Below are 26503 nucleotides of genomic sequence, written 5' to 3' on the forward strand. Positions count from 1 at the left end.
CTTTCCATATCCTGTGTAAAATAGGGAGACTGCTGCATACCCCATGAGTTTTTAGGGGATGATGAATGAGACAGCATGTCTCTGGTCAGAACCACCATGCAGAAAGTGCCCTCCTCCCACCTTCTCTGTCTTGGAAATGTAACCAGCACCAAGCTTCGGCAGCTTCCTCCCACCCTCTCCACCTCACCAGGATGTCCTAGTCTCTATGGAGCCTTAGCTTGCCTTGCCTTAAGCACTCTGTGGGGATCTGAAAACAGCAGACATTCTAAAAAGCCTGTTGACTTCAGTGGGAGAAAATCTTTAATCACGACTTTATTGAATCTTCCTTCTGTTTTTCTCAACTTCTCTCAAGCCAGCTTTGTCTGTGAAGTTTTCCTTACTATCATCAACTTTAGATTACTGGCACTATGGTTGTTAGGAGGGAAACAAACTTTATTATTTCTCCAGCAATGGAATAATGCTGGTATCACACAGATGTTTGATAGATCTAGGCCTTTCTAAAGAATAAAAGAAAATGACTAATAATGTGATTACACAGCCCTATGTAAGTTTAGAGCTCTATATAAATGTTTAATAATAGTTTCCCCTGGTATCAGAGGGTTCAGAAATTTTACTGAAGTCTTAAAGATCAGACAGAAACTTATTTGTGCATGAGTTTTGCATCAGGTTTGCCAAAGCGTGTATTTAGAAAAAGGAGATCCTTACCATTTTAATTGCTATTTTGAAGATTTCTCCTCATTATGAAAATTTATCCTCTTTGCTACTCAAGCAGACATGGAGTGAGGCTTCTTCAGTGATTCTCTCTGTTTTCAATAAAAATTTCCAAGAGGTACAGGGCATGATATCTAAACACCTTGTCCATCATTCAAATGTTGCCATATTTGAGATCTCAATTTTTGAGAAGCTGACCATTTCAGATATAATTGTCTATACACACTTACATTAAGTCCCATTAAATTCTGTGTCAGTCAGGTTGTTTTTTTTTTTTTACCACAAGTAATAGAAAAGTATGAATCTAGTTTCGTTAAATGGTCTGAAGCTTTATCGTTTCACCTTAGAGGAGGCTCATAGGTAGGTCATGAGGTTACAGGGCAGGGTGATTCAGAAGCTAACTAGTTTCCTCAGGGGTCTGTTGTGTTCAGTGTGCTTGGCCCACCATCAAATGGAATTTCCCCATGAGTCAACCTCCAGAGGCTGAAAGGTGCTGTCTTTTCTTGGTGGTCATTTTAGGATTGAACAAACCATCTCAGACTCCTTCCAGGAGAACCCCCTTCACATCTGAACAGAAATAGAGTTGTGTCCCCTCTCCAAGGACTGCCTAAAGTAGTAGGACCATCCAGGTTGGCTCAGAGCAAGCAGGATGCACCTGTGGTTGTGGGTGCAGCGGTCATGACGTCCCACCACCCCAAATCCCATGGTGGAGGGAAGGGCAGCTGTTCACCCTAGGGTTATGGCAGCATAGGGGAGAAGGGGCAAGACTGCAAGTGAGGCAGCAAATCAGTTTGCTATTCCCTTCTATTTCCCCAATGGCAACCATTCTCTTGAAGCTGCCATGTGTCCTTCACATTTGTTTTTACTGCATTACACATATCTCTACTATAAATGTACCATATTTGATGTATCATTCTGTAACTTGCTCTTCATTTTTTTCCTTTCTGGTCTGTCTTCCTTAACTCTATTATCTGCATGGTGCAGGTGATACTGTAGTATTATGGGTTTACTCAGTGATTTTTATAGCTGCATCATAGTTCATCATGTAAATCCCATTGCCTCTGGTTTTTGTTATTACCTCAGAGGCCTGTGTGGAAGTGAGGAGGAAGCAGAGGAATCTGAAAGACATGAAAACTCCCAATTTTTCTGTTGATGTTTCCTCATCGTTTTTGTTCTTCCCATAGTTAGCAACAAGGGGCACTTTCAAAACCATTACTGGCTTTGGTATTGCCTGTTCCTCAGCTTTTTGGGGTCAAAGTCCTCTTTGAAAATTGAATACAGCTCATGGGCTTTCTCCACAGGAAAATTCACACATACTTGTATGCTTAACATTTTTTTGGAATTGCAGCCCCCCCCCCTCCGCCACCCCCAGCCCCAAGCAGCCAGAGGCCCTGGCTAGAGACACAGGTTGTCTCTGAATGGAGGCAATCAGGTCTCATTTGGTTCCTTATTGTGCCCTCTATGAAGGACAATTTTGCTTTCAATCAGTGAATTAAGTAATGCCTTCTGAGAGGATGTGAGGATTGGTTTTTCTTTCGAATTTGTCAGACTTTTCTTTAGTCTTACCTCTTTGTACAAGGAGATGTGTGGAGGTTTCCTGATAATTTACTTGCCTCCAAATGAAGATAGTCTAGGTTTCAGTGTGCATGTTCAGGACAAAATTAGAGGCATTGAGTATTTTTATTATTCGGTCTCACATTTTATTGTGTTCATAGAAATCTTCCTTTAAGTATGCTCCAAGGCATGAGTCTTTCTTCCCTGCTGATAACTTGAAGAATGGGTGTTCACTGGCAATTCTATCCCCGTTTTCTTCCTCTGCTTGTTTTAGCTGTTACAATGTTTTTGTTATCAAACTACAAATATTTCTTACATTGAAAAAAGATTCAGCGATCTTTGCCATCGCTCTCTTCCAATCCCATAGTCAGCATGTGCTCTAGCTTCAGCATTTCAGCTCTGTCTAAAGATGGTCCATTTGCAACAACCCTAGTCCAAGATGCCATCATCTTTCACAGAGATGATCTCTTGAGTGAGCAATATTGATGAGAGACGATTTATGGGGGGAAGCTATTAGGTTGCAGGAGGGCAAGGTAACAGTAATTTAGGGAAATGTTTCTGGAGCAAGAGACAAAATATTAATTTGGGACCTGCAGAATATTTACCTTTTTGCATGCACAATGGGAGATGATTGAAGAATACAATTGGGATTTGAGCAAATGGAGAAGATTGCACGTGCTTCTCTTGGGTCCCTCAGAAATGGCTCTCCTTCCAATATTAATGACAAAGAACTTAGAGAAAGGCAGTCAAATGAAGTAAATAGAAATTGTAGCATGATAACTGAGGTTTAGTTAGTCATACAGCCAAAACATATGAGGAGTTTGGGAGGTGGGTGTGTGTCCCAGGAAAAGGGTGGAGTCATTCTTCTAAGAAAAGAAAATTCTGTATAAAAGGATTAGTAGTATTTAGCCTGAATGATGCCCCCAAATGGAAAAGAACTAGAAAAGCAGGGTATAATATACTTTAAAAGTATTTTGAAATGGATCACTTAGCAGTCAAAAGTAATGTCCACAGAGGACTAATATGAGGTGAAAATTGAAACTTTGGGAAATACATGAGCTTCAAATTTAGTTTTGGCCTTGAATCTATTGGTCAAACTGCAGAAACCTTGAACGTTTATTTTTCTGGCTGTTTGGGGGCACAAAACACATGAGATCAGTGTAAGAACCAATCAGATGTGGGGCCTAATGAGAGATTTACTCATAAAGCTAGAAACTTAGATCCTTGGTATACAGGCTAACTAGAAATGAACTCACTGCACAGAAGGGAATAGCAAGGAAATGTTCTCTCTTGACTTTGGAGTTGCATGATGGGAATGAATTTTCTTGACAATTGATGAGTCCCATGTGAGTTTGTGACCCAAGTCATACCACCTGTGGTGCCTAATGAAGCTCTGAGGAAGGTTTAATATTAAATTCAATGGCTGTAGATCAGTAGTGCTCTAACCTTAGTAGATTAGGTTGTAGAAGTGAATGCAAATAAAGTAATGTGAATTCCAGTCAGACTTCAAGGAATTCATAAGGAAGTTCTAAGGAAACTAAGAGTACACACAAGAGAAGGAAAGAAAGAAAAAAAGAAAAAGAGAAAGAGAGAAGGAAGGAAAGAGGAATATAGAGACAAAGGAAAGAAAGAAGGAAACAAACCACCATGAGTGAGAGCCAGGGAGGAGAAAAGGACAGTTTAATCAGATCTCAAATAACTTTAGATATTATAACTATCTGACATAGACTATTAAGTAAGTATGCTGAAATATGTTTAAAAATAGATGCTGGAAACATAAGCAAGGAATAAAAGCTATTTAAAAATGAGGCAGAATTGAAAAATAAACAGTTTCAGGAAATTAAAAAAACTAATAGTTGATGTTAAAAAATGTGAAGGATGAATTAACTATCAAAGTGGACACATACGTAGAGAGAATTGGTGAACTGGAAAACGTGAAGACATTATTTAGAAGACATACCAGAGATACAAAGAGTTGGAAAATATGAAAGGGAGATATAGACACATGGAAGATAGAATGATAATATTGGATTTCTAGAAGGAAATAGGAAATGATGGGGAAGAAATAATATGAAAGGATATTATGGTCAAGAATTCTCAGGAATTATTGACAGAAACTAAACCCCAGATCTAGGAATCCTAAGGATAAAAATAAAAGTAAAACATCCATGCCTAGAGACGTCATTAGACAGAGAAAAATCTAGAAAGCATCCAGGGAGAAAACACAGGTCTTCTTCAAAGAAATGGCAGTTAAATGGATTCCTAATGTCTGGAGGTAGTGGGCTGAATAATGGCTCCCAAAGATATCCAGGGCCTAAATCCCTGGAAATTGTGTGTTACCTTACATGGCAGAAGAGATTTTGCAGAAGTGTTTAAATTAATGATCTTGAGGTAGAGAGATTATCTTGGATTATCTGAGTGGGTCCTAAATGCAATTTCAAGTGTCCTTATAAAAGGAGGCATGGGGAGATTTAAGAATACAGAAGAGAAGGCAATTGGTCACAGAGGAAGAGGCTGGAGTGATGTGGCCACAGGCCAAGCACTGCTGGAAGCCATTAGAAGCTGTGGAAGGCAGGGAACCGTCTCTTGTAGAGCCTCTGGAAGGAGCACATCCCTGCCAACATCTGATTCTGGCCCAGTGAAACGGATTTTGGACTTCTAGCCTTCAGAACTGTGTAGAATAAAATTCTGTTGTTCTGAGCTGCTAAGTCTATGATAATTTGGTATTACAACCATAGGAAACAGATATAGTGGACAAAAATGGAAGGCAGATGATAGTGTCATATGAAATTCAGAGTGCTAAGAGAAACTAGTAATCAACTGTGATTTTTATCTTTCAAGAGTGAGATTACAAAAGGTATTTTCCAGCAAATAAAAACTAAGTTTATCACTAACAAACCGACATTAAAGGAAATTCTAAAAGTAATGGGAAATTAATAGGAATTATATGTAATAGGAAGGCATAAAGAAAGAATTAAAATGCTGGATATTATTATCACATTAGTCAGGATGATGGTGATTGGAAAGAAATGTTGAAGAGAAGAGAATAAAAATACTGATTAGCCTCATGCTTTGTTCAGTATGCATTTAAAAATATCTAAGATAACCAAGAAAAAAATAATATAGAGAAAAAAAAACTTCCAAAAGAGGGTAAAATAATGAAAATAGGGGAAAAATCATTCTAAGGGGAAGTAAAAAACCACACAAAAAAGATACAATAAGATGTAATGTAAATAATATGGTACAAATCAATGTAAATGTATAGATAATCATAGTCCAATACAAATGGATTGAGGTTTCTACTAAAAAGTCAAAGATGGATGTAAAAAACATGTAGTATATTTTGTTTATAATAGTCTCCAACTTAAGTGTGAGACAGAGAAAGATGGATGATGGCAAAGATGCGGAAGACGTTAGAGCAGGCAGCTCGTAACCAAAATAAAACTGGTGTCACTGTATTAATATTGGACACAATACAGTAGGAGGCAAGATGAATTACTAGAAATAAAGAGGATATCTAAATAATGATAAAAGATTCAATTCAGCAAGGAGTTATAGTTCTCCACTTATGCATAACTAATAAAACACTGAGAATATGTTTTTTGAATTTTTGAAAATATAGGCTGAATACAGAAAGAAATAGACTAATTCCTAATCTAATGGACCTAAAAGTAGACCACAGAAACCAACAACAGCAGGACAGTTAATGCACATGAAACATTCATGCAGACTGACCACGTGATAAGCCACAGAGCAAAAGTTCAATACATTTTAAAAGATTAGCTTCAAACAGTCCATGTTCTCAGGGCACAATGCATTTAAATTAGAAATCAATAGGATGATAGTAAAAAGAATACCCTAATGTTTGGAAAATTTTGAAAAATCCCTAGTAAATTACTTATGGGTCAAAAATATATCAAAATGGGATTTTAAAATGAGTGATACAATTTGTATGTATAATTTATGGGACACAGCTAAAGCAATGTTTGGATGTAGATTTATTGTCTTAACCACTTTATTAGAAAAGAAAAAAACGTGTAAGATTCCACAGCCGAGCTGCATACCTTAACAGTTGGAGAAATAACACCTAATAAATCCAAAGAAACTAGAAAAATAATAGAGTGGAAATTAATGAAACAGAAGACTAACACATAAAAAAGTATCAGTTAAGTCAAAACTTACCTTTTAAAAAGTATTTATAAAATAAACTTCTGTCATCAGAGGAAGAGAGGGCACAAATAAATATTGTTAGCAATGTATGGGAGCACATGGCTTTGGATACATTAGAGAGTGAAGAAGTAGAGAGACATTGTGAACAACATATGCCAATCAACTGGAAAGTTTGGACAACATAGCTGAATTTTTAGAAGAAAACATGACTAAGGACAGAAGGAAAAATGAGCAAAATCCCTATATACAAAAGGAAAGTTAATGAGTAATAAAGCATCTTCCTACAAAGAACATACCAGGTTAAATGAGTTTATAGGCCAATTCTACTAAATGTTCTAGAAACTGGAGAAGATAATTATAACATGTGACAAAGAATTATCTGGAATTAAAAAAAAAAAGGTCCCATGAATCCATATGCAAGAGACCCAACCCAATGGAAATTGGACAAAAACACAAATACAAGAAAAGAAACACAAATAATTCATAAACATATGAAAGATATTTAATATTATTAAGAATTAGGGAAGTAGAAATCAAAATCCAATGATGCACCAATTCATACTTACCAGGATGACAAATATTAGGAAGTCCTACAATAATGTCAGGTGCAGGGAAGGGTGCAGGAAATCTCTTTACCAGACATGATTATAAATTGGTACAATAACTTTGGAGATTTGATATTACTACGTAAATTTGAACATATTTATGTTCTCCTATTGAGGAATTCTAATTTTAGGTATATATCCTAGAGAAATTCTCATACAAGTCACCAACACACGTGCACAAGGAAAACGTGCACAGAAGCTTTGTAGTAGCAAACGGACACAAATGTTCCAATGGTAAGCAACACTCGGGTGGATTAATGGTGACAGAGGCATACAGGGCAGTAGGGTACAGCTGAGAAAACGATAAAACTAAGCTGTACCCATTGCCATGAACAGATTAGGAAAATGTTAAACCAGTGGGTTTTAAATGTTTGTTGAGTATTGGAATTATCTGGAGAGCTCACGGAGAAAACAGAAAACTTTGCTGGGTGAAGGATGGGACCTGCATTTTATCGAGTTCCTGAGGTGATGCAGATACACAACAAAATTTGAGAACCAGTTGTGTTAAAACACAATCGCAGGGGACCTGCAGATGGTTTAGTTTGCACAAAGCTAAACAAAAATGTATAAGACAAAGTTATACATTATTTGGGCTATACACAGAACTCATCGCATGACAAAGTTAGCTGCTGGTAAGGAGGAAGGGGTAAGCATTTGGGGGGAGAGATCCAACCAAGATGCAGGGTATACTTCATTTCTTAGTTTGGCAGAAGGCACACTGATCATTTGATTATTCATACTTAATATATGTAATGTTTGTGCCTAAGATATATTTCGCGGTGTAAACTTACAAAGTCATAAAACAAAAGCAAGATTTATTTTGAGCTTGTGCACCCCAGTAGGCATCTGGGTATGACACATTATTGCTGCTACTGCAGACTTGCTGATTTTAGTGAGGGTAGTGGAGGTCACACAGTATATATATACACATTGTCTTTCTTCTGAGGCTCATCACCAGCACTCTCTGGAAGGAATGTTTAACTGGGACAAAGAGACAGTTTGTTCTCCAGGTGGGTTGTATAAAGTGACTGTGTGGATAGCCTTCTGCATCCATAGGAAGGCCCAGAGGTTGGATGTCTTCACATGGGTCCAGAGGCTGGCCCACTGTGGAGGCTGGGTGCAGGGAGTGAATGAACCCCTGTCTGTACTCTGTTGGTACACAGTGGTACCAACAGCACGGGAGAGAGCCTGACACAGAGCTCCTGGAATTGACAGATGGTGTAGGGTTGGAATTCTCCGAGGGGAGGGACACATCCTTGGGAGAAGAGGTGACTCTTTTCATTGCCCTCAAGGGACCCGAGGGAGTTGCTTCTGTTCTTCTGTTCTTTTACCTGCACTTCTTACATTCTGATTGCAACTATCTCTGTGTTGGACACTAAGAATAGGCCCAGAAGGATGGGGAGGCAGGGAGGAGTACACTGGAAGATGGTGTGTGTGCTTTGACCCAGAGGGGCTGGATGAGAACTGGGCCATAGGAGACGGGGTCTGCAGAGATCCTTATTGATGCAGCTAATGGGTTGGGTTGAACTGTGCCAAGTTTGTAAGGATTTCTGGGCAGGAAGAATGGAGAAAGAACAGTATAGAGACCACAGCAGCTGGGAGCAGGAGCAAAGTCCCCCGCCCCATTATGTTGGGGCTGCCCTTGGCTCACTTAGCCACTCACCCCTGATTCTGCTGCAGGTTGCCAGGGAAGATGATGGGCGTGTTTTCCAGAAAGGTATTGTGTACCCTGTAAGTCAGACTCCCTACAGAGTTGCAGGGTCCTGCTTGGGGTGCAGTGTCACTGACCTACCAGGAAGTTGAGAGTGCAGGAGAGGTTCAATAAAAGAGCCTCTACAACGGCTCTGCAATCAATGAGTATGTGAGAAAAACAAAAGGTATGTGACTCCCCGTTTCCTCTCCAAGGTGTGCAGGCTCTGATTAACCCTCTTATGCATAGTTCAAATTATGTTCTTCCTGACCTCATGGTTTTTTGAGTTAAAAACAATTTCCTCCCCCAATCTTCTGTATTCCTTCTCCAAGTAGAGCTAACTGGCCCATCGTTGCCCTTTCGTACGGTCCTACATACTGTTCGATCAGAATGTGATTTCCCTCACCCCACTGTTGGATGCTCAGGGCAGGGGACCTGTTAGCAAGGCAGCTACGAGCAGAGTGCAAACATCCTGCTCAACTATAGTCTGTGTTCTGTTTCCTGAAGCCTAGATGAGGCCCATCTCACCTTTGCACTTTCCCCCACCTCTGGGCTTGTTGGTCCCAATCTAACAAGATTATCTTCCCTGAAATAGTCTTTGGTCTGAAATACAAAGTTTAGTAGTTTAAACCCAGATTTACTTGAATTCTTTTGAGATTACTGCATTTCCACATCCTTGGGAACTATATCTATTGATCATTCTAAAAGGATATGACTCTCAATGTCTTACTTTCTCCCAGATCCAGCATGTTGTTTCAACTGGCCAGTCTTCATGCTTATATCAGGTTCCTAAGAGAGTTCCTGGAACAGAGACTTTACCCCAGTTCACCCATCAACATTCTTGTTTAAGTGATTTGAACCCTCCCCATCACTAATTTCTAACTTTATTACCTCCACTTATACCAGTTCATTGCCTCAAAGCTAGAATGTGTCATCTGTAAGGAGGAAGATTTAAGACCTATTTTATTATTTTTTTTAATTTTTTTTTCAACGTTTTTTATTTATTTTTGGGACAGAGAGAGACAGAGCATGAACGGGGGAGGGGCAGAGAGAGAGGGAGACACAGAATCGGAAACAGGCTCCAGGCTCTGAGCCATCAGCCCAGAGCCTGACACGGGGCTCGAACTCCCGGACCGCGAGATCGTGACCTGGCTGAAGTCGGACGCTTAACCGACTGCGCCACCCAGGCGCCCCTTTAAGACCTATTTTAAAACATGGATATTCACAGTTCAAATTTTGACTTGCAACCAAGCACTGATTTAGCCATCCCTTTTGAGAGACAATAAACAAGAACTTTTCTTAACCTGACTCCACCTCTAAAACCCTTTATTTGTGTTAGTTTGTATTTTTTGTCATTCCTGTGTTGCTCCTAGCCTTGAAGCAGTTCTAATTCCTTCTTGTCTTCTCATATCATTGTATGGCAAGCAGCCACAGGGTTTTGAAATGGAAATCTGAGTGTAGCTGCTTTGTACCTAAACTTTGCCAGAGCTCCTCACTGCCCTTAGCTGGGTCTGCTCTCCCTTCCCCCACATCTGGCCCTGAACAGGAGCTTGAGGGTTGCGTGTGACCACTGCACCTTTCTGCCCGAGGCACTCACATGCCCTGCTGCCACTCCAGGAACCCGGTGCCACAGAGTGTCACCCGCTGCCTCTGTCTTCAGCAGCACTGCCACCGACTCAGCTCTGAACTGCCCCTTCCCTCTACATATACTTCTGAGCACTTTGCCTAACAAGTTCATCTTTCAGGTTCAGCTTCAGTGCTAATTCCTCATCGAAGCCTCGTTCTGGAAGGAGCTCCCTATGGCCAGCTGCCTTTACTATTTCCATGCTTGAAAGTGCTCAGTGAAAATGGGATAGTAATAGGATGTACCTCCTAGAATTCCTGAAATTGTTGTGAGCACCAAATGAGATAATGTGTGTAAAGAGCTTAGCAGACATCTAACATGGAAGCACAATGGGTTTCCTGTGCCCCTAGATTTCCTTATTGCAGCACTCAGCCTATTTCATGCTACGAAAACCTTGAGCTTTACTGGGTGGGATTAGGCCTGACTCATTCAAGGCTGTGTCCCCAGTACTTAGTATAGAACAAACCACACAGGAGATGTTGGGCAGATTTTGTGCAATGAATGAGTGAATGAATGAGTGGATATATTTTCAAAATTTGTATGCGGATCTTAAAAAGCAAAGCTAATCATTAAAGAATTAAGGGAAACTCATGGCATTTTGGTCAGTTTTGTCTGAGAAAACCAGTTTTGTTTCTCTCAGGGAGATGACCCCCAACAGGAAGTTTAGCTTTTACTTCCAACTGATGCCTACCATGACATTGACAGCATGGGTTCTTCAGAGCTGGACCCTATAGAAGCTAACGCACTGGTGGCTTGGCCACAGACATCTTTTTCTGGTCTTCAGGACAGCTGTTGAGTAATTCTGTGTGTATTTGAGGGTTAGCAAGTATTATTTTAAAATAACCTATTAATGAACTGTGTGACGTGGGCCCAGTCCCTTGACCCATTTGTCTATTTAGGCTGTTGGCCATTGATACCTCCTGATGGGCCTTTTGCAGGCGCAGTTTGTGAGTCTATGGTAAGCATGGGTCTGATTATCTTCCCAGGAAATCAGCGACCCAGAGATCCTGGATCTGGTGCACAGCGCCCTTGGCAGGATGACTGTGGTCCGGCAGATCTTCCCATCTGCAAAGGACAACCAGAAATGCATGAGGAACAACCACCGCATCTCCTCCCTGCTCTGTGACCCCCAGGAAGGCTACCTCCAGATGCTGCAGGTCAGTGCTCACCTGTCAAGCTCCCTCCAGAAGGGAGTCTCACTCATGCCCTTGGCCTGCCGCAGGTAACGGGCAAAGATGTGCCACAGCTTCAGCTGAGCACTGTTGCCCACCAACTTTAATTACTGGAACCCTGTCATTTGCTGAAATTGAAACCAGTCAACTGGGCAGTGCCTCTGAGCCGCATTAGCAGGCAATTATGCCTGTTGTCAGCAGACGGGCCATATGAGCTCACTGGGTGCCTCTTGTATTTAAAAGTTACATGTTCAGGGAGTAAAGACATTACTGTCTCTCAGGCTTCTGCGCTGACTACTTTGTGGGTGATGAGTTCGTCTGGCAGGATTGGAGATGGAGCCTTCCTGTGGGGAGTCAGCATTTTGAACCTGTTTTAGGGTCTTCCCTGTAGAAAATCAGTAATACAGACAGCTCTTGTGAAACAACTAGGGAGTGTCCCAGCTCATCTGCTGAGTGCTAAGGTGTAGGCCAACCAGGACATTCCTGGAGTCCCAGCTGAGTGGGGGGAGGCCCGAGGGCAGGACCATGACATGCCTAGCTCTTGTACTCCATCCAACGCAACAGGTACAGAGTGCTTCCGGTTAGTGCTTCTACCACACCTGATGCCAAACATGCAATCAGTGTTAGCTTCTCCTGGGGCCAGGGAGTAGGATGGCGAATTGTGTACTTGTTGTGAGAGGTCGTTTACCCTCTGGATGTTTGAGGATAGCAATGAAACACAGTGGAGACTGCCCATTGGCAGCTCAGAATCCACTTCTCCATTAAGACTTCCATGCATAAGGAAACTTTCGCTTGATGCTTGGTGGGAGACACATAACAGAAGGAAATTTCTCCCAGTTGGGTTTGCAGAAATTACCCAGAAGTTTGTGCATGTGATATGCTTGCCATTCAGCATTTGAAACTAGTTATACCTTCTTTACCCAGCCAGGCATGACGAGTGGAAATCAGGTTTCAGGACAGAGATATGCTGTATTTACCACCTGAGTATCTGTTGCATCCCAGGACATTTTGGTATTAACCTTATCAGGAGGCACACATTTTGGGGAGGGGGATTATTAGAATCTCTGGAGTGGTCTGGGTACATGTGTAATTTGCCAAAGTGTCAAATCCATTCTATAATCTTATGTTTGGGGAGGGGGAAGGGAAACATGCCCTAAAAGATGGTAAACACTAGAAATATGTTCTTGGTTGAGGAGGGAATGTAGCAGACACAGCAGACACAGATTTTAGCTGGAGTAATTCCCACTACCCCCATGTCCACTGCTCCCAGGAGCCACCACAATGTCTGGGGTCTTTCTAACATGGTGAAGGATTGATTGGCCAAGAGAGCGGACCAAGGCCCCTGCAGGGCTCATGGACCCGAGAGTCCTGGGCATGTGGGTCATGGGTGGAAGGTGCTTAATGCAAGATTTTATATGTTTGGATGCTGCTGGCCTGCTCTGCATTCTTCCTTTTTTGGAGCTTGGAAGAAGAGGTCAGGACCAAGTAAGTACCCTTCACTGGGCCTCTGCATTTATCTCCGCACTCTCGACATGGATGGAAGCAGAGTGAGATGATTGACTCCAGTCAGTGTGTGCCCATCCCTGTATCCTCGCCTGGGGCAGGAGGGTACGGGGACCCCATCACTCTCTGGGTGGTCAAACCCTAGGAGGGTCTTACTCCCAGGCGTGGTCTCCCCTTGATGGGCTTCATCCCTCTCCAGCCTTGTCCCTGCTCCACGCCACCGCCGCATCAATTTTTCCCAGTTCTTGCCTGGTCACTGCACTCTTTCTACTTGAGGAGAGCAGGAGGGGCCCCTTTCCACTGCACAAGTATGTGTTGTATAGGTTGTGGGTGGTGGGAGAATGGAAGTTCTTCTTATTAAGGCCTATGATTGCCTATTTTTTCACGGACTAAAATGTGGGCTCTTTGGTGGCATATTAGATACTCTAGATGCAAAGCATGTGTCCAGGAGGACAGGAGAGAAAAGGAGACTGGCAGGCTGGATGAGGAATCTGGCGGAGAGCATACTAACATGGCCCACAGCTGTGAAGAGCGTAAACAAAGGCACAGCTCCGAGGTGTGTGGCTGGTTATCATCAAATATGGTAAATGCAATATCACACCTGGAACCCTGGCCACCCTACCTCCCTCTGTCTGTTCCTGCTGATACCCAGGCACTCCATCAAGAGCAAGATGGAAGAGTGACATCAGAGACATCTTGTGGTGGTGGAAGCGACAGCAGTGGTAGTAGCAGGAGTGGTGTTAGTAGTAGCAACAGTAGTAATAACAGCAGGAATAGTAATAGCGGTGCAGTAACAGTACTGGTAGTAATAGCAGTAGCAGCAATAATAGTAAGAGTAGCAGCAGCACAGCAGCAGCAGCTCAAGAGCCATACTGTGTGGGTTCAAATCCCAGGAACTCTAGTAACTAACGAAATATTTATTATTTACTTGTCATTTTGTGCCTCCATTTCCTGTCCCGTAAATTGGAATGTAAAGTGTCTGCCCCCTAGGGACATAATAAAAATTAAGTGAGGGAATGTATAGAAAGCATTTAGAATAAGACTGACCTATTCATGTCATTACAGAGGAGGTGGTCAGGTGTGTTCGGGGTTTCCGGCAAACATGGTCTCATTTAAAAAAAGAAATTTTTTAATCTTTATTTATTTTGAGAGAGAGAGACAGAGCATGAGTGGGGGAGGGGCAGAGAGAGAGGGAGACACAGAATCCGAAGCAGGCTCCAGGCCCTGAGCTGTCAGCACAGAGCCCGACGCGGGGCTCGAACTCACAAACTGTGAGATCATGACCTGAGCCGAAGTCAGACACTTAAACGACTGAGCCACCCAGGCACCCCTCATTTTTTTTTTTTAATTTTGTAAGGTATAATCCACTTGTCTTCCTGAGCATGCTCTTTAAAATTTATTTATTTATTTTGTGAGAGAGAGGGAGAGAGAGAGAGAACCCCTGGAGGTAGGGCAGAGAGAAAGGGGGACAGAGGCTCCAAAGCACTGATAGCAGACCGATGCGGGACTTGAACTCGTGAACCGTGAGATCATGACTAGAGGCTAAGTCAGAAGCTTAACTGACTGAGCCACCCAGGCACCCCCCTGAGCATGCTCTGTAAGAGCAACACAGCAGGTAGGAGAGCGTTTCCTTTGGGTCTAGACCCATATTGCAGGCCTTGTGTACTGCATTCTGTCCACACCACTCCTGCAGGCACTCAGGCAGAGCTGCCTTTTGTGGGAGAGGAGAGGCCATGTATGTCTGGGGAGACCCACTGAGCCCTTTTTACAAGACTCTGCTCATTGGAGACCCTCAGTAAGGACTGATGGGGTGGATCTGTTGATAATGCAGATCTTAACACAAGTTAAATTGTCTCTAGAAGTCTCTTTATATATATTTATGTAAATGAAGAACTTTATGAAAGGAATCTCCATCTCCATTTGTTGCCTCTGCCTCGAGAAGGGGTGTGGTGAGAGGGAAATACACGGATTTACTTTACTCACCCCGCCCAACAACCATTTGGGCAGCTCCTAGATTCATCTCATTTATAAGCCATTCTCTTCGAGTTTCCCAAGTAGCTATTACCACTTCTTTATTTTTTAATGACAGTATAGAAGACAAACTAATTTCTACTAGCCTCTAGCTGTGAGATTTATCGAGAAGACTCTAACATGTTTAGAACAACTAACTCAAGAAAAAATAAAACATTTGTGTCATGGATTATTAACTTTGTCTTGATGAAATTAATGAAGATCCTTTGGGAAGTGGAGCTCTCAAGTCCATCTTTTAGTTCTTCCCCCGGACGGCTGCTCTTGGGATGATAATTCTGAGTTAGATGTTTTCAGGAGAACCATCAAGAATGGGTAGTTTTTACAAGATCGTCCATCTCTTGGCTTCTCCACTGCACTGGTCTCAGAAACTCCATCTTCTTCTATTAGTCCTGTGGTCAGAGCTTTCTGTGCTCCAGAGCCAACCAAGCACCATTATAGCAAATCAATTTGATTCCTATTTAGTACAAAGTCCCTTGGAGGAAAAATACCAAAATAAGTGACTTGTAGTAGCTCCAAAAGCTTTGCATTTGCCGGTGTGCTGTTGTTTATTTTCCCCTACAAAGCACTGTCTCATTTGGGTATTTCTCATTCTTGTTCTCTTGACAAGTTGGTTTAGAGCTTGTCTGACTCAGCCAGTAATAAAAGTGATAACCAGTCTGGAAGAACCTTGAGACTTTGCTAAGATTTCACGGGCAGCCTTGCTGAGAGGAGAATCTGTAAAGCACTCGGTCTTCAGAACTGCCCTGTCCGGTGACTTCAGGGCTGCAACAGACATATTGTCACATTGTTATGTCATTTCTATTCAAATGGGCTTCCAAAGGGGGATGGACAACTGATAGAAGTTGTGTTGTCTGGTCACCATGGAGCCTGATCCTTGAATTAAGCTGTGGGAGCTAATGTGGTATTATTATAAAATGCTCCCTCGGGTTGGTATTTCTCCTCTTTGTGAATTTCTAAATTGTTGAATGGCTTGATAGATGGAATAATTCTTCCCTTGCTCAGTCTACTAAAACATGTGGAAACCCCCCCTTCCCACATGCCCCTATTTCGTTAGGGCTTTCTGTATTCTTCTCTGGCTACAAGTTGTTTGTCAGCCTGCCAGTAGAATCCTTTTCTCTGGAGTAGCAGCGGGCCACCCACTATCTTGGACTTTATGTCACTTTCACTGGTTTCCTTTTTTACCCTAAACACCCTGGTGGAATATGTAGCAGCAGTCATGAAGCATAACGGGAGCATGGCGGGGCACGATCCTCAATGCCTTTGTCAGAGACAATTGCGCAGGTGGTCTCTCTGGCTGCAGTCGGTTGCTGTTCTGGCCACAGATGTCCACATGCACATTTGGAGGCCAGAGAGCCTCAGGTACGGACAAATGCCCTTCCCCACTCTGCCTTCCATCCCCTTGGATTCACCGATGAGCAGAGAGCCCCAGCTCCTTTGCCCTCTGCCACCATCTGCTCCCTCACCAGGCCTGGCTGTGGTGCCCTATCTCAGGATGGGCAGGCTGGCAGCAGTCTGGCAGAAAGGCCTCGCCTGGGGATGGATTTCTCAAGCTGCGACATCTGGGCGTCAGCTTGTCCTCCCAGCTGGACCCTCTGCCGGCTGTTTGTCTGACTTTGCTGGTTGACCAGAGCCTGTCTAAGGATCTGGTCGGAGGTCAGTTCCTGCTGTTTGCCCCTGTGAGGTCTCCCTGAACAGTCCACTTGGCTTGATTAATGATGGAGGGAAGAGAAAACTGGGCTCTTTAGAAGCCTGGAAGAAATGCAGACTTCCTTAATGAAAACATTTCTTATGTTTCTATCTTTGGTGTGGGGTGGATAATGGTCTGGTGTTGAGATGCAGCTGGCTCGCGTGGCTGTGACCCTGGCCTGCCATTCATCTTCCTTTGCCTTCAAGCATGATTCTTCCCCTGATAATGTGGCTACACAGCAAATACCCTGGGCCCTGGAGTATAATGGAGACACGGCTGGAGCACCCTCACAGTTACTACAGGGAAACATGCACGGAGCACTGGGAAGTCAGGCAGCTGGCTCCACGACGGGGCCATTGTCCTTTGGGGGCCTGTCTCTTCCAGTCTGATGGAGGTGGACACAAGTCTTGGCCTGCAGGGTCCAGATAGGATCTGAAGAGTATAGGTCTCCTTAGCATATTTCATGAGTGGGGTGTGGGGGGGGGGGCTTATCTTTTCATTACTCCTGGTCCTAATGCTGCTTCTGGGGACTCATGTAAGTAAACAGATCATCCAGCCTTCTCATGGGGCTGCCTGCAAATTAGGGTTGACTCAGATGTGAAACCAGCACCTTTCCTGGCTTTGCCTACAAATCTAAGTCTTGAATATGCTGTCACATATGGTAAGAGTCAGGGTAGGGTATTGGCATTGTAGTGGCACAGACAGCCTGTGATGTCCTCAGTCCTTTCCTGCTGAGGAATGTTCTCTGCTTGTCCCCTCCCCCCGGGACCTCACACTCTCTTTCCTGCTGACTTTTCTATCCATCCTCTATTTTCTTCCTCTGGGTCTTGACTCCAAAGTAAATTCTCCTTATTTTTTCATGAAGATAAACGTAACAATCTTTCTGGTAGCCTTTGCCCCTGCTAACACAGGAATATAAAATATAACTATATAAAATATAATTACTGATGTAGTGGGGATTCTGGTGCCAACTCTTAAAAGAATAAAATCTGTTTTTCCATATCCAAGGTCCTCAGTTGGCTTCATGTGATTGGTCTTTGATCATTGGGCAGCCAAGAGGTCTACCTGGGTCTCTCAAGGGCTGCAAGCCCCAATCAAGGCCTCCTGGCCAAATTCTCTCCTCTACCTCTGAGAAATGTGTCCTCACCTTTCCCATTTCCCTTCCAAAGACCCACTTCCTGCACAGATTATTGGCTTTGGAAATACAAGTTTGCTAGGATACTCCCATCTCCTGGAAATGCAGACCCCAGATTCTGATTGGAGATGGACACTTCCCCATGGAATATATTGGTCCAGAGCTCCTATACCCTTTTCTCAGCATGGCTTGTATCCTCCATCAATGATATTCTTTTTTTTTAATGTTTATTATTTTTGACAGAGAGACAGAGAGACAGAGTGTGAGCAGGGGAGGGGCAGAGAGAGGAGAAGACAGAGAATTTGAAGCAGGCTCCTGGTTCTGAGCTGTCAGCACGAAGCCTGACTCCAGGCTCGAACTCACGGACTGTGAGATCATGATCTGAGCCAAAGTCAGATGCTTAACCAATTGAGCCACCCAGGTGCCCCCTCCATCAGTTGTATTCTGAGAAGCATTCTTTTTGCAAATACCTTGGTATATCTTTACTTTGGTGTTCTTTTTCCTAAAAACAGATTTAAATTTATTCATTCAGCATTCATTAATTCCACAAACCCTCATTATGCACTGATTATGTGACAGTTCCTATGTTAGACATTCAAAAATGCTCTCTCTCTTAATTCCCACAAGCTCTGCATAAATGGGGAAGTTTCATCTCTATTCCGTAGCAGGTACCAGTTAGGAAGAATGGCATATACAAAAGCCCAGGGGCCCAGGAGAACAGGGACAGAGTTCAGTGTGTCTGGGGCTAGAGGTGGGAGGTGGGAAATGTTGGGAATTCAGTCAGAAAGGGGGATAGCCACCAGGGTGCCGAGGACCAGGGTGTGGCCTTTGGAGATGTGACAGTGCAGGATGTGCATCCAGGAAAGACAACTCTGTGCAGGGGTGGGGGAGGGCCCAAGGCTGGGAGACAAGGTAACCAGTAGTTACTATTTCCTCGGGGAGGAATGAGGGCACTTGAACCACTCTGTGGTTGTAGGAGATGACCACATAGACAGGACATAAGGAAGCTTCCTTGGGATTGAAGCCCCTAAGCCTGGGCGAGGGACAGGTGACAGGGCAGAGTACAGAGCATGGTGCTTCCCACAGGGCTGGGCTGGAGCTGTCCCTGTTCTAGCCCTGCCTGCCTGCCTCCCTCTTTCTCCTGCACACCTGGGTGGTCTCCTGTGGTTGAGCCAGCCCTGCAGGACACATGTCAGACCTTCAACTGCAATGGGCCAAGCCACCTCCCTTTCAGGAGCCTGAGTCAGGCATAGTGAGGCCCCCACTCTGGGCCTTCCGATATTGGAACCTTTTACGGAACACCCCAGAGGCAGAGGAGTGGCTTTTCCCATAAAGGGATGCTCTGCAGCGCCTCAGCCCTTGCAGACCCGAAAGGTCTGGCTCAGGCCAGGGGGCTATGGCAGCTGTGACAGGGCTGCTGGGGCCAGGAGGAGACCAGGGACATGTGTCCAGGTGAGCAGTGTGCAGGCAGAACTGGGGATATAATGCTCAGGGGGATCTTTGCTCAGTCTTCCCAGCCACAAGCTACAAATCCAGATACAACTCCTGCTCTTCCTTGAAAAGCATTCAGGCCAAGGGGCATTGGGGAAGAGGGCGAGTGGTGTTGGCAGATACAAGTTCTTTTCCCAGTGGTTCTGAGGCTTCTGTGTCCCAGACTCATGCTGGGCTCAGAGATGGGGCACCTTGGAGGAGCTCTCAGACCATCCACATTGTGTAGGTCTTGTATTCCCCCTTCCATTTCTTCCTGTTTCTTCTCCCTCCTAAAATAAAGCTGCACACAAAGAAGTTAGGACAGTACTTGGCACGCATGAGTACTACCATCCCGCAGTTCTCAGGGGAGTTATTCGGGGCCACCCCTCCAGGGTGCACCTCTCCAGGGCTGCTGATCACATTGTATTTTCTTGTCATCAAGGTGAGTCTTAAGCATTAAATGACTTGTTCAACATCACTGCATGAATGCAAGTGGAGATTCAATTCACTAATTCAATAAGCATTTATTGAGCACCTGCTGTCTCCATGCACTGGAGGAGGAATAGCAGTGAGCAGAGCTGGCCCAGGCTGGGATGAATCCAAAACTCTTGCTCATCCTGCAAGGCCACCCGGCTAAGCTGCACACTCAGTACAGTAAGAGTTGTGCTGTACGGCAGTGACAGAGGGATCAGGCATACATCTCTAAGGTGGCTAACTGAACCAGCTGGGTTCCATTCTAGCTCTGTCCCCACTCAGAATGGAGGCTCCAGCCTCAGACCCCTTGCTTGGCTGTGGCTTTTGTCTGCCTCTGACTTTATATTGTCTGACCTGGTCCCAGGTCATTTGCTTTGCATCCAGGTCTTTATTCTGCCATGCCCTTGGCCTCAAACCTTGGTGTGTCTTCTTTTCAGGTCTACTTTCACCTGAAATGTCTTTTTTTTTTTTTTTTTTGGTTCCTTGTCACTTTTGTGCTGCAATGTCCCTAGGCCAGCCAGAGGGGATGAGGGTTTAAATAGTGACAGTATCAGCTCTGCTTGTCTGTCTGCTCTGAATGAACTGTGCTGTGTCTTACCTGAGAAGTGAGGGAAAAGAGGCAAGCATTCCCTCAAACCAGGCCCCTTTTCTCTGCCCCTGTGGCCTGGGGCTCCCAGCTTGGGCTGTTAGCCCCTTGAACCTGACATTGAGTGAGTGTTCATACAGTTGGGAGCCTCTCTCCTTCCAGACCACTCTTGGCTCAGGGGCTGGTTGTGACCATGCCCTGATGCTGGTCTCCACGCACCCACCCTGAGAAAAGGCTTGCCATATATTTATCAGGACCCAGACAGAGCCCCAAGCAGAGGCTGCCTTTCTACTATCTGCTCTTGATCTTTTCCCCTAAAGGTCCCGTCTCCAGTCTCCAGACAACCAGACTGTGAGGGTAGTGCTCTCCCTTTGCATCCCCACACATGTCTTCTCATTGTGAGGATGCTGAAGTTGAACAGCAGAGATAGGGCCACAGATCAACACAGGGTGTTAGTGTCTGCCCACAGCAGGGAGAAGTACTGACATAGCATCTTATCAGGAGAAGGGACAGGAGTGAGAGAAGGTGGAGCTCCAAGTGGGGATCGAGAAGACATTTTGAGCAGGCTGTAAATGAGAAGCAAGATGCTGTTTGAACAAAGGAGGTTCTCTGCCAAGTCAAAGTGGAGGTGCCCAATCTCTTCTTCCTACTGTTTTCTCTTTTGGGGAACCAAGATCAGTGTGTATCTTCTTAGCAGGAGATCCATCCATCCATCCATCCATCCATCCATCCACCCATCCATCTCCCCCTCTATCTTTCCATCCATCCACTCCTCCTCCCTTTCACCTACCCATCCCCTCATTCATCTATTCATTTAGCCATCCATCCATCCATCCATCCATCCATCCATCCATCCATCCAACATATATTAAACACCACCTGTATGCTTTGGTTGGTGCTGGATGCTGTGTTTAGAGATAGTAAGAAAAAAGTTGTATACATACATACATTATACACACACACACACACACACACATGTTTCATTTATAAAAGTTATATACAAGTTATATATGAATATATACATATTTATATAAAAGTTGTATATATGCATGTTTTATATATATATATATATATATATATATATATATATATATATATTTCCAGATACATATATCTATCTGGAAAAGAACATTGCTAAAGCCTTTGAACTGAAAGCTTGTTCCTTTGAACTAAAATGTGTTCATCCTTCCCAGCAGACATACTTGTGGGAAGGCTGAGGGCTTCCTTTGGCCTTTCTGAGTCACATCCTGTTTTTGCCTCTTCATTGCCAGCCTCTTTGCATTCATTCATTTGTTAAGTACCTTAATTCCTTGTGAATAGAAGTGCTGGAGGCAAAAAGGGATTCCTTTGGGTGCTGGTCTGGGTCACAACTGGGGCTGTGCTGTTCCAAGTGGCCTAAAACAACATCTCCATTATGAGTTTGTATTCCAGAGGGGAGGTGGACATGTCAAAAATAATTTTGCAGTGGTAGGGGCTCCTGAGGGTTGAGGATTTGACAAGCACAGAGAGTGGGTTAGTCCTTCTCAGGAGGGAAATGCTTGCTCAGGGCTCTAGCAGCGAGAGGTACGGTTCTACCCTGGTGTTGCCTATAGGGCAGGAGGTCAATTCTTCGTGATGGCAGTGACTTCTCTCTGCTGTCAGGTAAGCACACGTGTATTTCAGGGCCCCGGAAAATGTCACCAGGCACCAAAATACTTGGAGGCCTTGGTTAAGTCAGCGGTGCTCAGGTGTCCCAGGCACACTCCTGCCACATCTGCAACATTGCTGTCCATCCTCCACCCATTTCTTACGAAGGCCTCAGTGGCATACATCCCTGTGTCCACTGTAAGGACATGGGTTGAAGGTGGATAAGGCAGGGCTCTGTAGGAATGGGCAGGACACAGGGACACCCACAGAAGAAGTAGTCAACTCTGCTTGACATGGTGTAGCAGAAATTCCCCTGAGGGTTGGTTAGCATGAGTTACTGGACAGTTGTGATGGAGCAGATGGTTTTGATGTCCAGTACCAGCTCTCTTAGCCCATCTCTGATTTCACTTGTAGAAAACGGTCCATGCTACCCAAGCTCTTGCCTGGGGCTGTGCTTTGGGAGCACCCAGTCCAAGACAGGTGAGGAAAGAAACTGCAGGTGGAGAATAAGGCACGTAGATACTGGGGTGTGAGAGCCATACTGGGGAGTGGTGAGGGGTAAAGTTGGAAGGCAGCAGGGGTTCTTCCTGCAGACCAAGGATCTTATTTGATTCTCCCAGGAGTCCTAAGAGGTTGACACGTTTTCCTATTTATATCCAGTGATTTTGTTTTTCTGAAATATTTTTAGCAGACACCTTGCTGCTTAGGTGTGCAGAGAATCATCCCCTTGACCCACTTTGGCTGATGGTTGTTTGTGCACCAGTTACCCAGGAGGGACCACACACCTGAACAAGGGTGGACATTACCTCCTACCCACGCCCTTCCCTGACTCTCCTACCTTTGTGCTTCATGACACCTCCCTTGGAGGAGAGGGATAGTGTGCAGGTAACATCTGAGAACAGGGCTGCCTTCCACCCTACAGAGGACTCTTGATGGGTCCCTGAGAAGGCAGGTGCTGGTGTTCAGGTTCATCTGGATCAGGGTCTTGAACTGTAGTCAGGAGGATGAGCTGGACCTGTCCCATCCCTGGATACCAGGGCTCTTGTACAGCTCTCCTCACCAGTGTACCAGCTTTTCCCTTGCAATCATGCTCTCAAGAGCTCTGAGATGGGCTTTGTTTCTTCTATGAGCCATCTCTACTTAGCAGCTAAGCAGAGGGATAGTTCTCATATGTGTACAGTTGAAATTCCCAAACGTATCCCCTGGCTGGCAGTGATGCCACTGCAGAGCAGGCTCTGTGTCCTCAGATATTCTATAACCACAAGCTGCCAGTGTCACTCAGGCCATCATTGACCCCAGGCCTATCTGGGGATCAGAGCAGGCTTTCCAAGGCACATATCTGATTTCTGGGCACAGATCCCACCAATGGCATCCTTCTCCCTAAAGTCACCTATGTTGTTACTCCTTAGCATGGCCCATGAGGCTCAACATGGCTAGATCCCTGATCCCTACCTCCCCCTTGATCCCACTTCATTTCTACTGTACCCATTAATACAGATATTTGGCACTGTTTTCAATCCCTCTACCCCAAGGCTTGGCCAACTGTAGTCTTCAGCTCAATCCAGCTTACTGCCTATTTTTTAAAATAAAGATTTATTGGCACATCCTTTGTTACATACTGTCTTTGGTTGCTTTTCTGCAGTAAGAGCAGAGCTGAGCATTGCAAAAGAGACTATAAGGTCCACAAAGTCTAAAATCTTTCATATCTGATCACTGCTGGTGGACCCTGCCCTACCTGACCCCACTCCTTTGTACCTTCATGCCTTTGCATAATTCTGCCTCCCTGTAATGCTCTCTACCCTTTATCCTACTAATCCTTCTAGACCAAGCTTTCTGTCTATCCTTCCCTCCATCCTGTGTTATGTGAGCAGGATGCCCCATTCCAGTCTTGCACAAAGCCTGGGTGCAAGTCTCAACCGTGGTGATGACCATGCTGGTTCTCATGGTGTACAGATCCACTTCCCACTCTAGTTCCTGAATCAGGGCTAGTTCTTATTCTGCTTAAGACTCCAGTGCCTGGCCAGGTTTTTGGGTTTTTTTGTTTAAAAAAATTTTTTAACGTTTATTTATTTTTGAGACAGAGACAGAGTGTGAATGGGAGAGGGACAGAGAGAGAGGGAGACACAGAATCAGAAGCAGGCTCCAGGCTCTGAGCTGTCAGCACAGAGCCAGACGTGGGGCTTGAACTCATGAACTGCGAGATCATGACCTGAGCCAAAGTTGGTCGCTTAACCAACTGAGCCACCCAGGTGCCCCAAGGTTTTTGAATGAACAACTAGAAGCTAGAGGATTGTGGTATAGATACTGGCACCACTTGTTAGTGTTGGCATCCTGGATCACCCAAGGCCTCTGCTGCTCCCCTTCTCTGAAAATGCATCAGTGGAAAGGGTTTCACCGCCTTTGTGTTTGCAGATCTCCAACCTCTACCTGTATGACAGTGTCCTGATGCTGGCCAATGCCTTCCACCGGAAGCTGGAGGACCGGAAGTGGCATAGCATGGCGAGCCTGAACTGTATACGCAAGTCCACCAAGCCATGGAATGGAGGAAGGTCCATGCTGGACACGATCAAAAAGGTGTGTGTAAGGGGACACCCATTGGGCTAAGGCTGAAGACAGGTCCTTCCTTGCATGCACATGTGTGCAGACACACACAGACACACACAGACACACACACACACACACACACAGACACACACACACCCTTGAGCAGGTGGTCTGAAACTGAGCTCTTTGTGTGGTTGTCCCTGCAGGCCCCCCACAGACCTCCCTCCTTGCCACTCTTCCTTTCCCAGCATTTAGGGCTGGTGAGTTGGGCTTCATAGATTTATTATTATTGTTTTCTCTGTTTTCTACAAGGAGATTGGACTTTAGAGTTGCTTAAGCAACCAATGGAGGCAACTGCCCAGCTCCGGTGAGCCAGATACCCTACCATGCAGGTGGCCACTATTCATAAGAGGCTGTCTCAGTATGCAGTACACGTGCTGATCGCTAAGACTTTAGCTTGTGTGTGTTCGTGTGTGTGCACATGTGTTCTGCATTTATGACCTGTCGCACACACTCAGGCACGACACCAAGTTGGAAGGCTGAATTTGAAGTGAATTGGGTAATCCATAGAAGACTTGTTAGAGTGAATTGGCTTTCAGAGGCTTCAAAAGAGCATTTAGGGAAATCTATAGTGCTAGGAATTGTAGTCACAATAAATTGTGTGCACTGTCAATAGCAGTGAATGTATTCCGGTGTTGGTTGAATCTATTGCAGCCTGAGCTAGAGCTGGGGCCCCTCTTTGGCCAGCTCAGGATCTGGGACTCTCCCAGCTCATGGTCTATGGGAGAACAAGGCTGGATGGAACCGCCACCCTAGGGAGGGGGTGGGTTGAAGGGAGAGGGGGTTTGCCATAGGCTCCCTCAGCCCCTCTGCCACCTGCTTCTACAGAACCCACTGAATGGCCTGAGAAGAGGGCAGGGCTTGCACACCCACCACAGACAGTCTGTGCCAGACACTGTGCTTTGTAACATTTTATCCTTCGGCCCTTTCAGGCCCTGTGAAGTGGATCTAATTAACTTCAGGCTGGAGATGATGGGAGATGGCTTGCCCAAGATGACACAGGTGGCAAAGCCAGGACTTGAGCTGGTGTTGGCCTCTAGTGCTCATGCTTTGCTGCCCAAAGGCTCTGTTGACCTTTGACTTTTCTTTTGGCTCAGGCTAAGGTGACCCATGGAGCAGGATGCACGGGAAGACTGTGAGCTCCAGGAGGGTGGAGACAGAACTGTCACTTTTTGACCTATATAGCAAGCACGATATGTGGCACAGAGCATGTGCTCTAATCATACTGACCACCTGAATATCAAGTGCAAGCCTTAGGGATTTCCCCTGTGAGCAGCGGTCTAGGAAGTGTCAATCTTGCTCTGCGGCTATAGGACTGCTAGCAGCCCGGTCCTCATTTATAGCCTGTCTGGTGCTTCCTCAAGATCTTGATTGTCCCCTTCTTGGTGACTACTTCCTTCCCTTCTTTGTCTTTGGGACTCTATCCCTTCCATCCATATTTTCCTCAATGGGTTTTCCTTCTCTCCTGCAGGGTCACATCACTGGCCTCACAGGGGTGATGGAGTTTCGGGAGGACAGCTCGAATCCCTACGTCCAGTTTGAAATCCTCGGCACAACCTATAGTGAGACCTTTGGCAAAGACATGCGGAAGGTAAGCATCAGGGCACCCTTCTCCCTCTCCTCCTGTGGCTGGGTCACTGGCTCTGTGTTCTGAGCAGGTGTTAACCAGCACAAAAATCCCCTCTTCCTGTCTCTCTCTGATGCTGCTGCCATTGATGCTGGTGTTTATGGGGCACAGTGTGGAGAAGGCTAAGAGTAGTTTTCAGCCAGGAAGTTCTGCTAATACAGTCTCTGAGTACAGCAGGGCCCCTGGCACCACCTGGTCTCACCGCTTGGCCCTGGATGGCCAACATGCAGGCCT

General features: G+C 44.9%; 1 protein-coding gene across 1 annotated transcript in view; it reads left to right on the top strand.

The window, feature by feature from the left end:
* Positions 1–26503, top strand: part of LOC115527573 (glutamate receptor ionotropic, delta-1) — a 261333-nt gene that overhangs the window by 23992 nt on the left and 210838 nt on the right. Inside the window, exons 4-6 of the mRNA XM_032595161.1 lie at positions 11341–11511; positions 24451–24612; positions 26114–26233. Coding sequence (XP_032451052.1) covers positions 11341–11511; positions 24451–24612; positions 26114–26233 — 453 coding nt within the window. The remainder of the gene's footprint in view (positions 1–11340; positions 11512–24450; positions 24613–26113; positions 26234–26503) is intronic.

The sequence above is a fragment of the Lynx canadensis genome, chromosome D2 (assembly GCF_007474595.2).
Source record: "Lynx canadensis isolate LIC74 chromosome D2, mLynCan4.pri.v2, whole genome shotgun sequence".
Taxonomy (NCBI): domain Eukaryota; kingdom Metazoa; phylum Chordata; class Mammalia; order Carnivora; family Felidae; genus Lynx; species Lynx canadensis.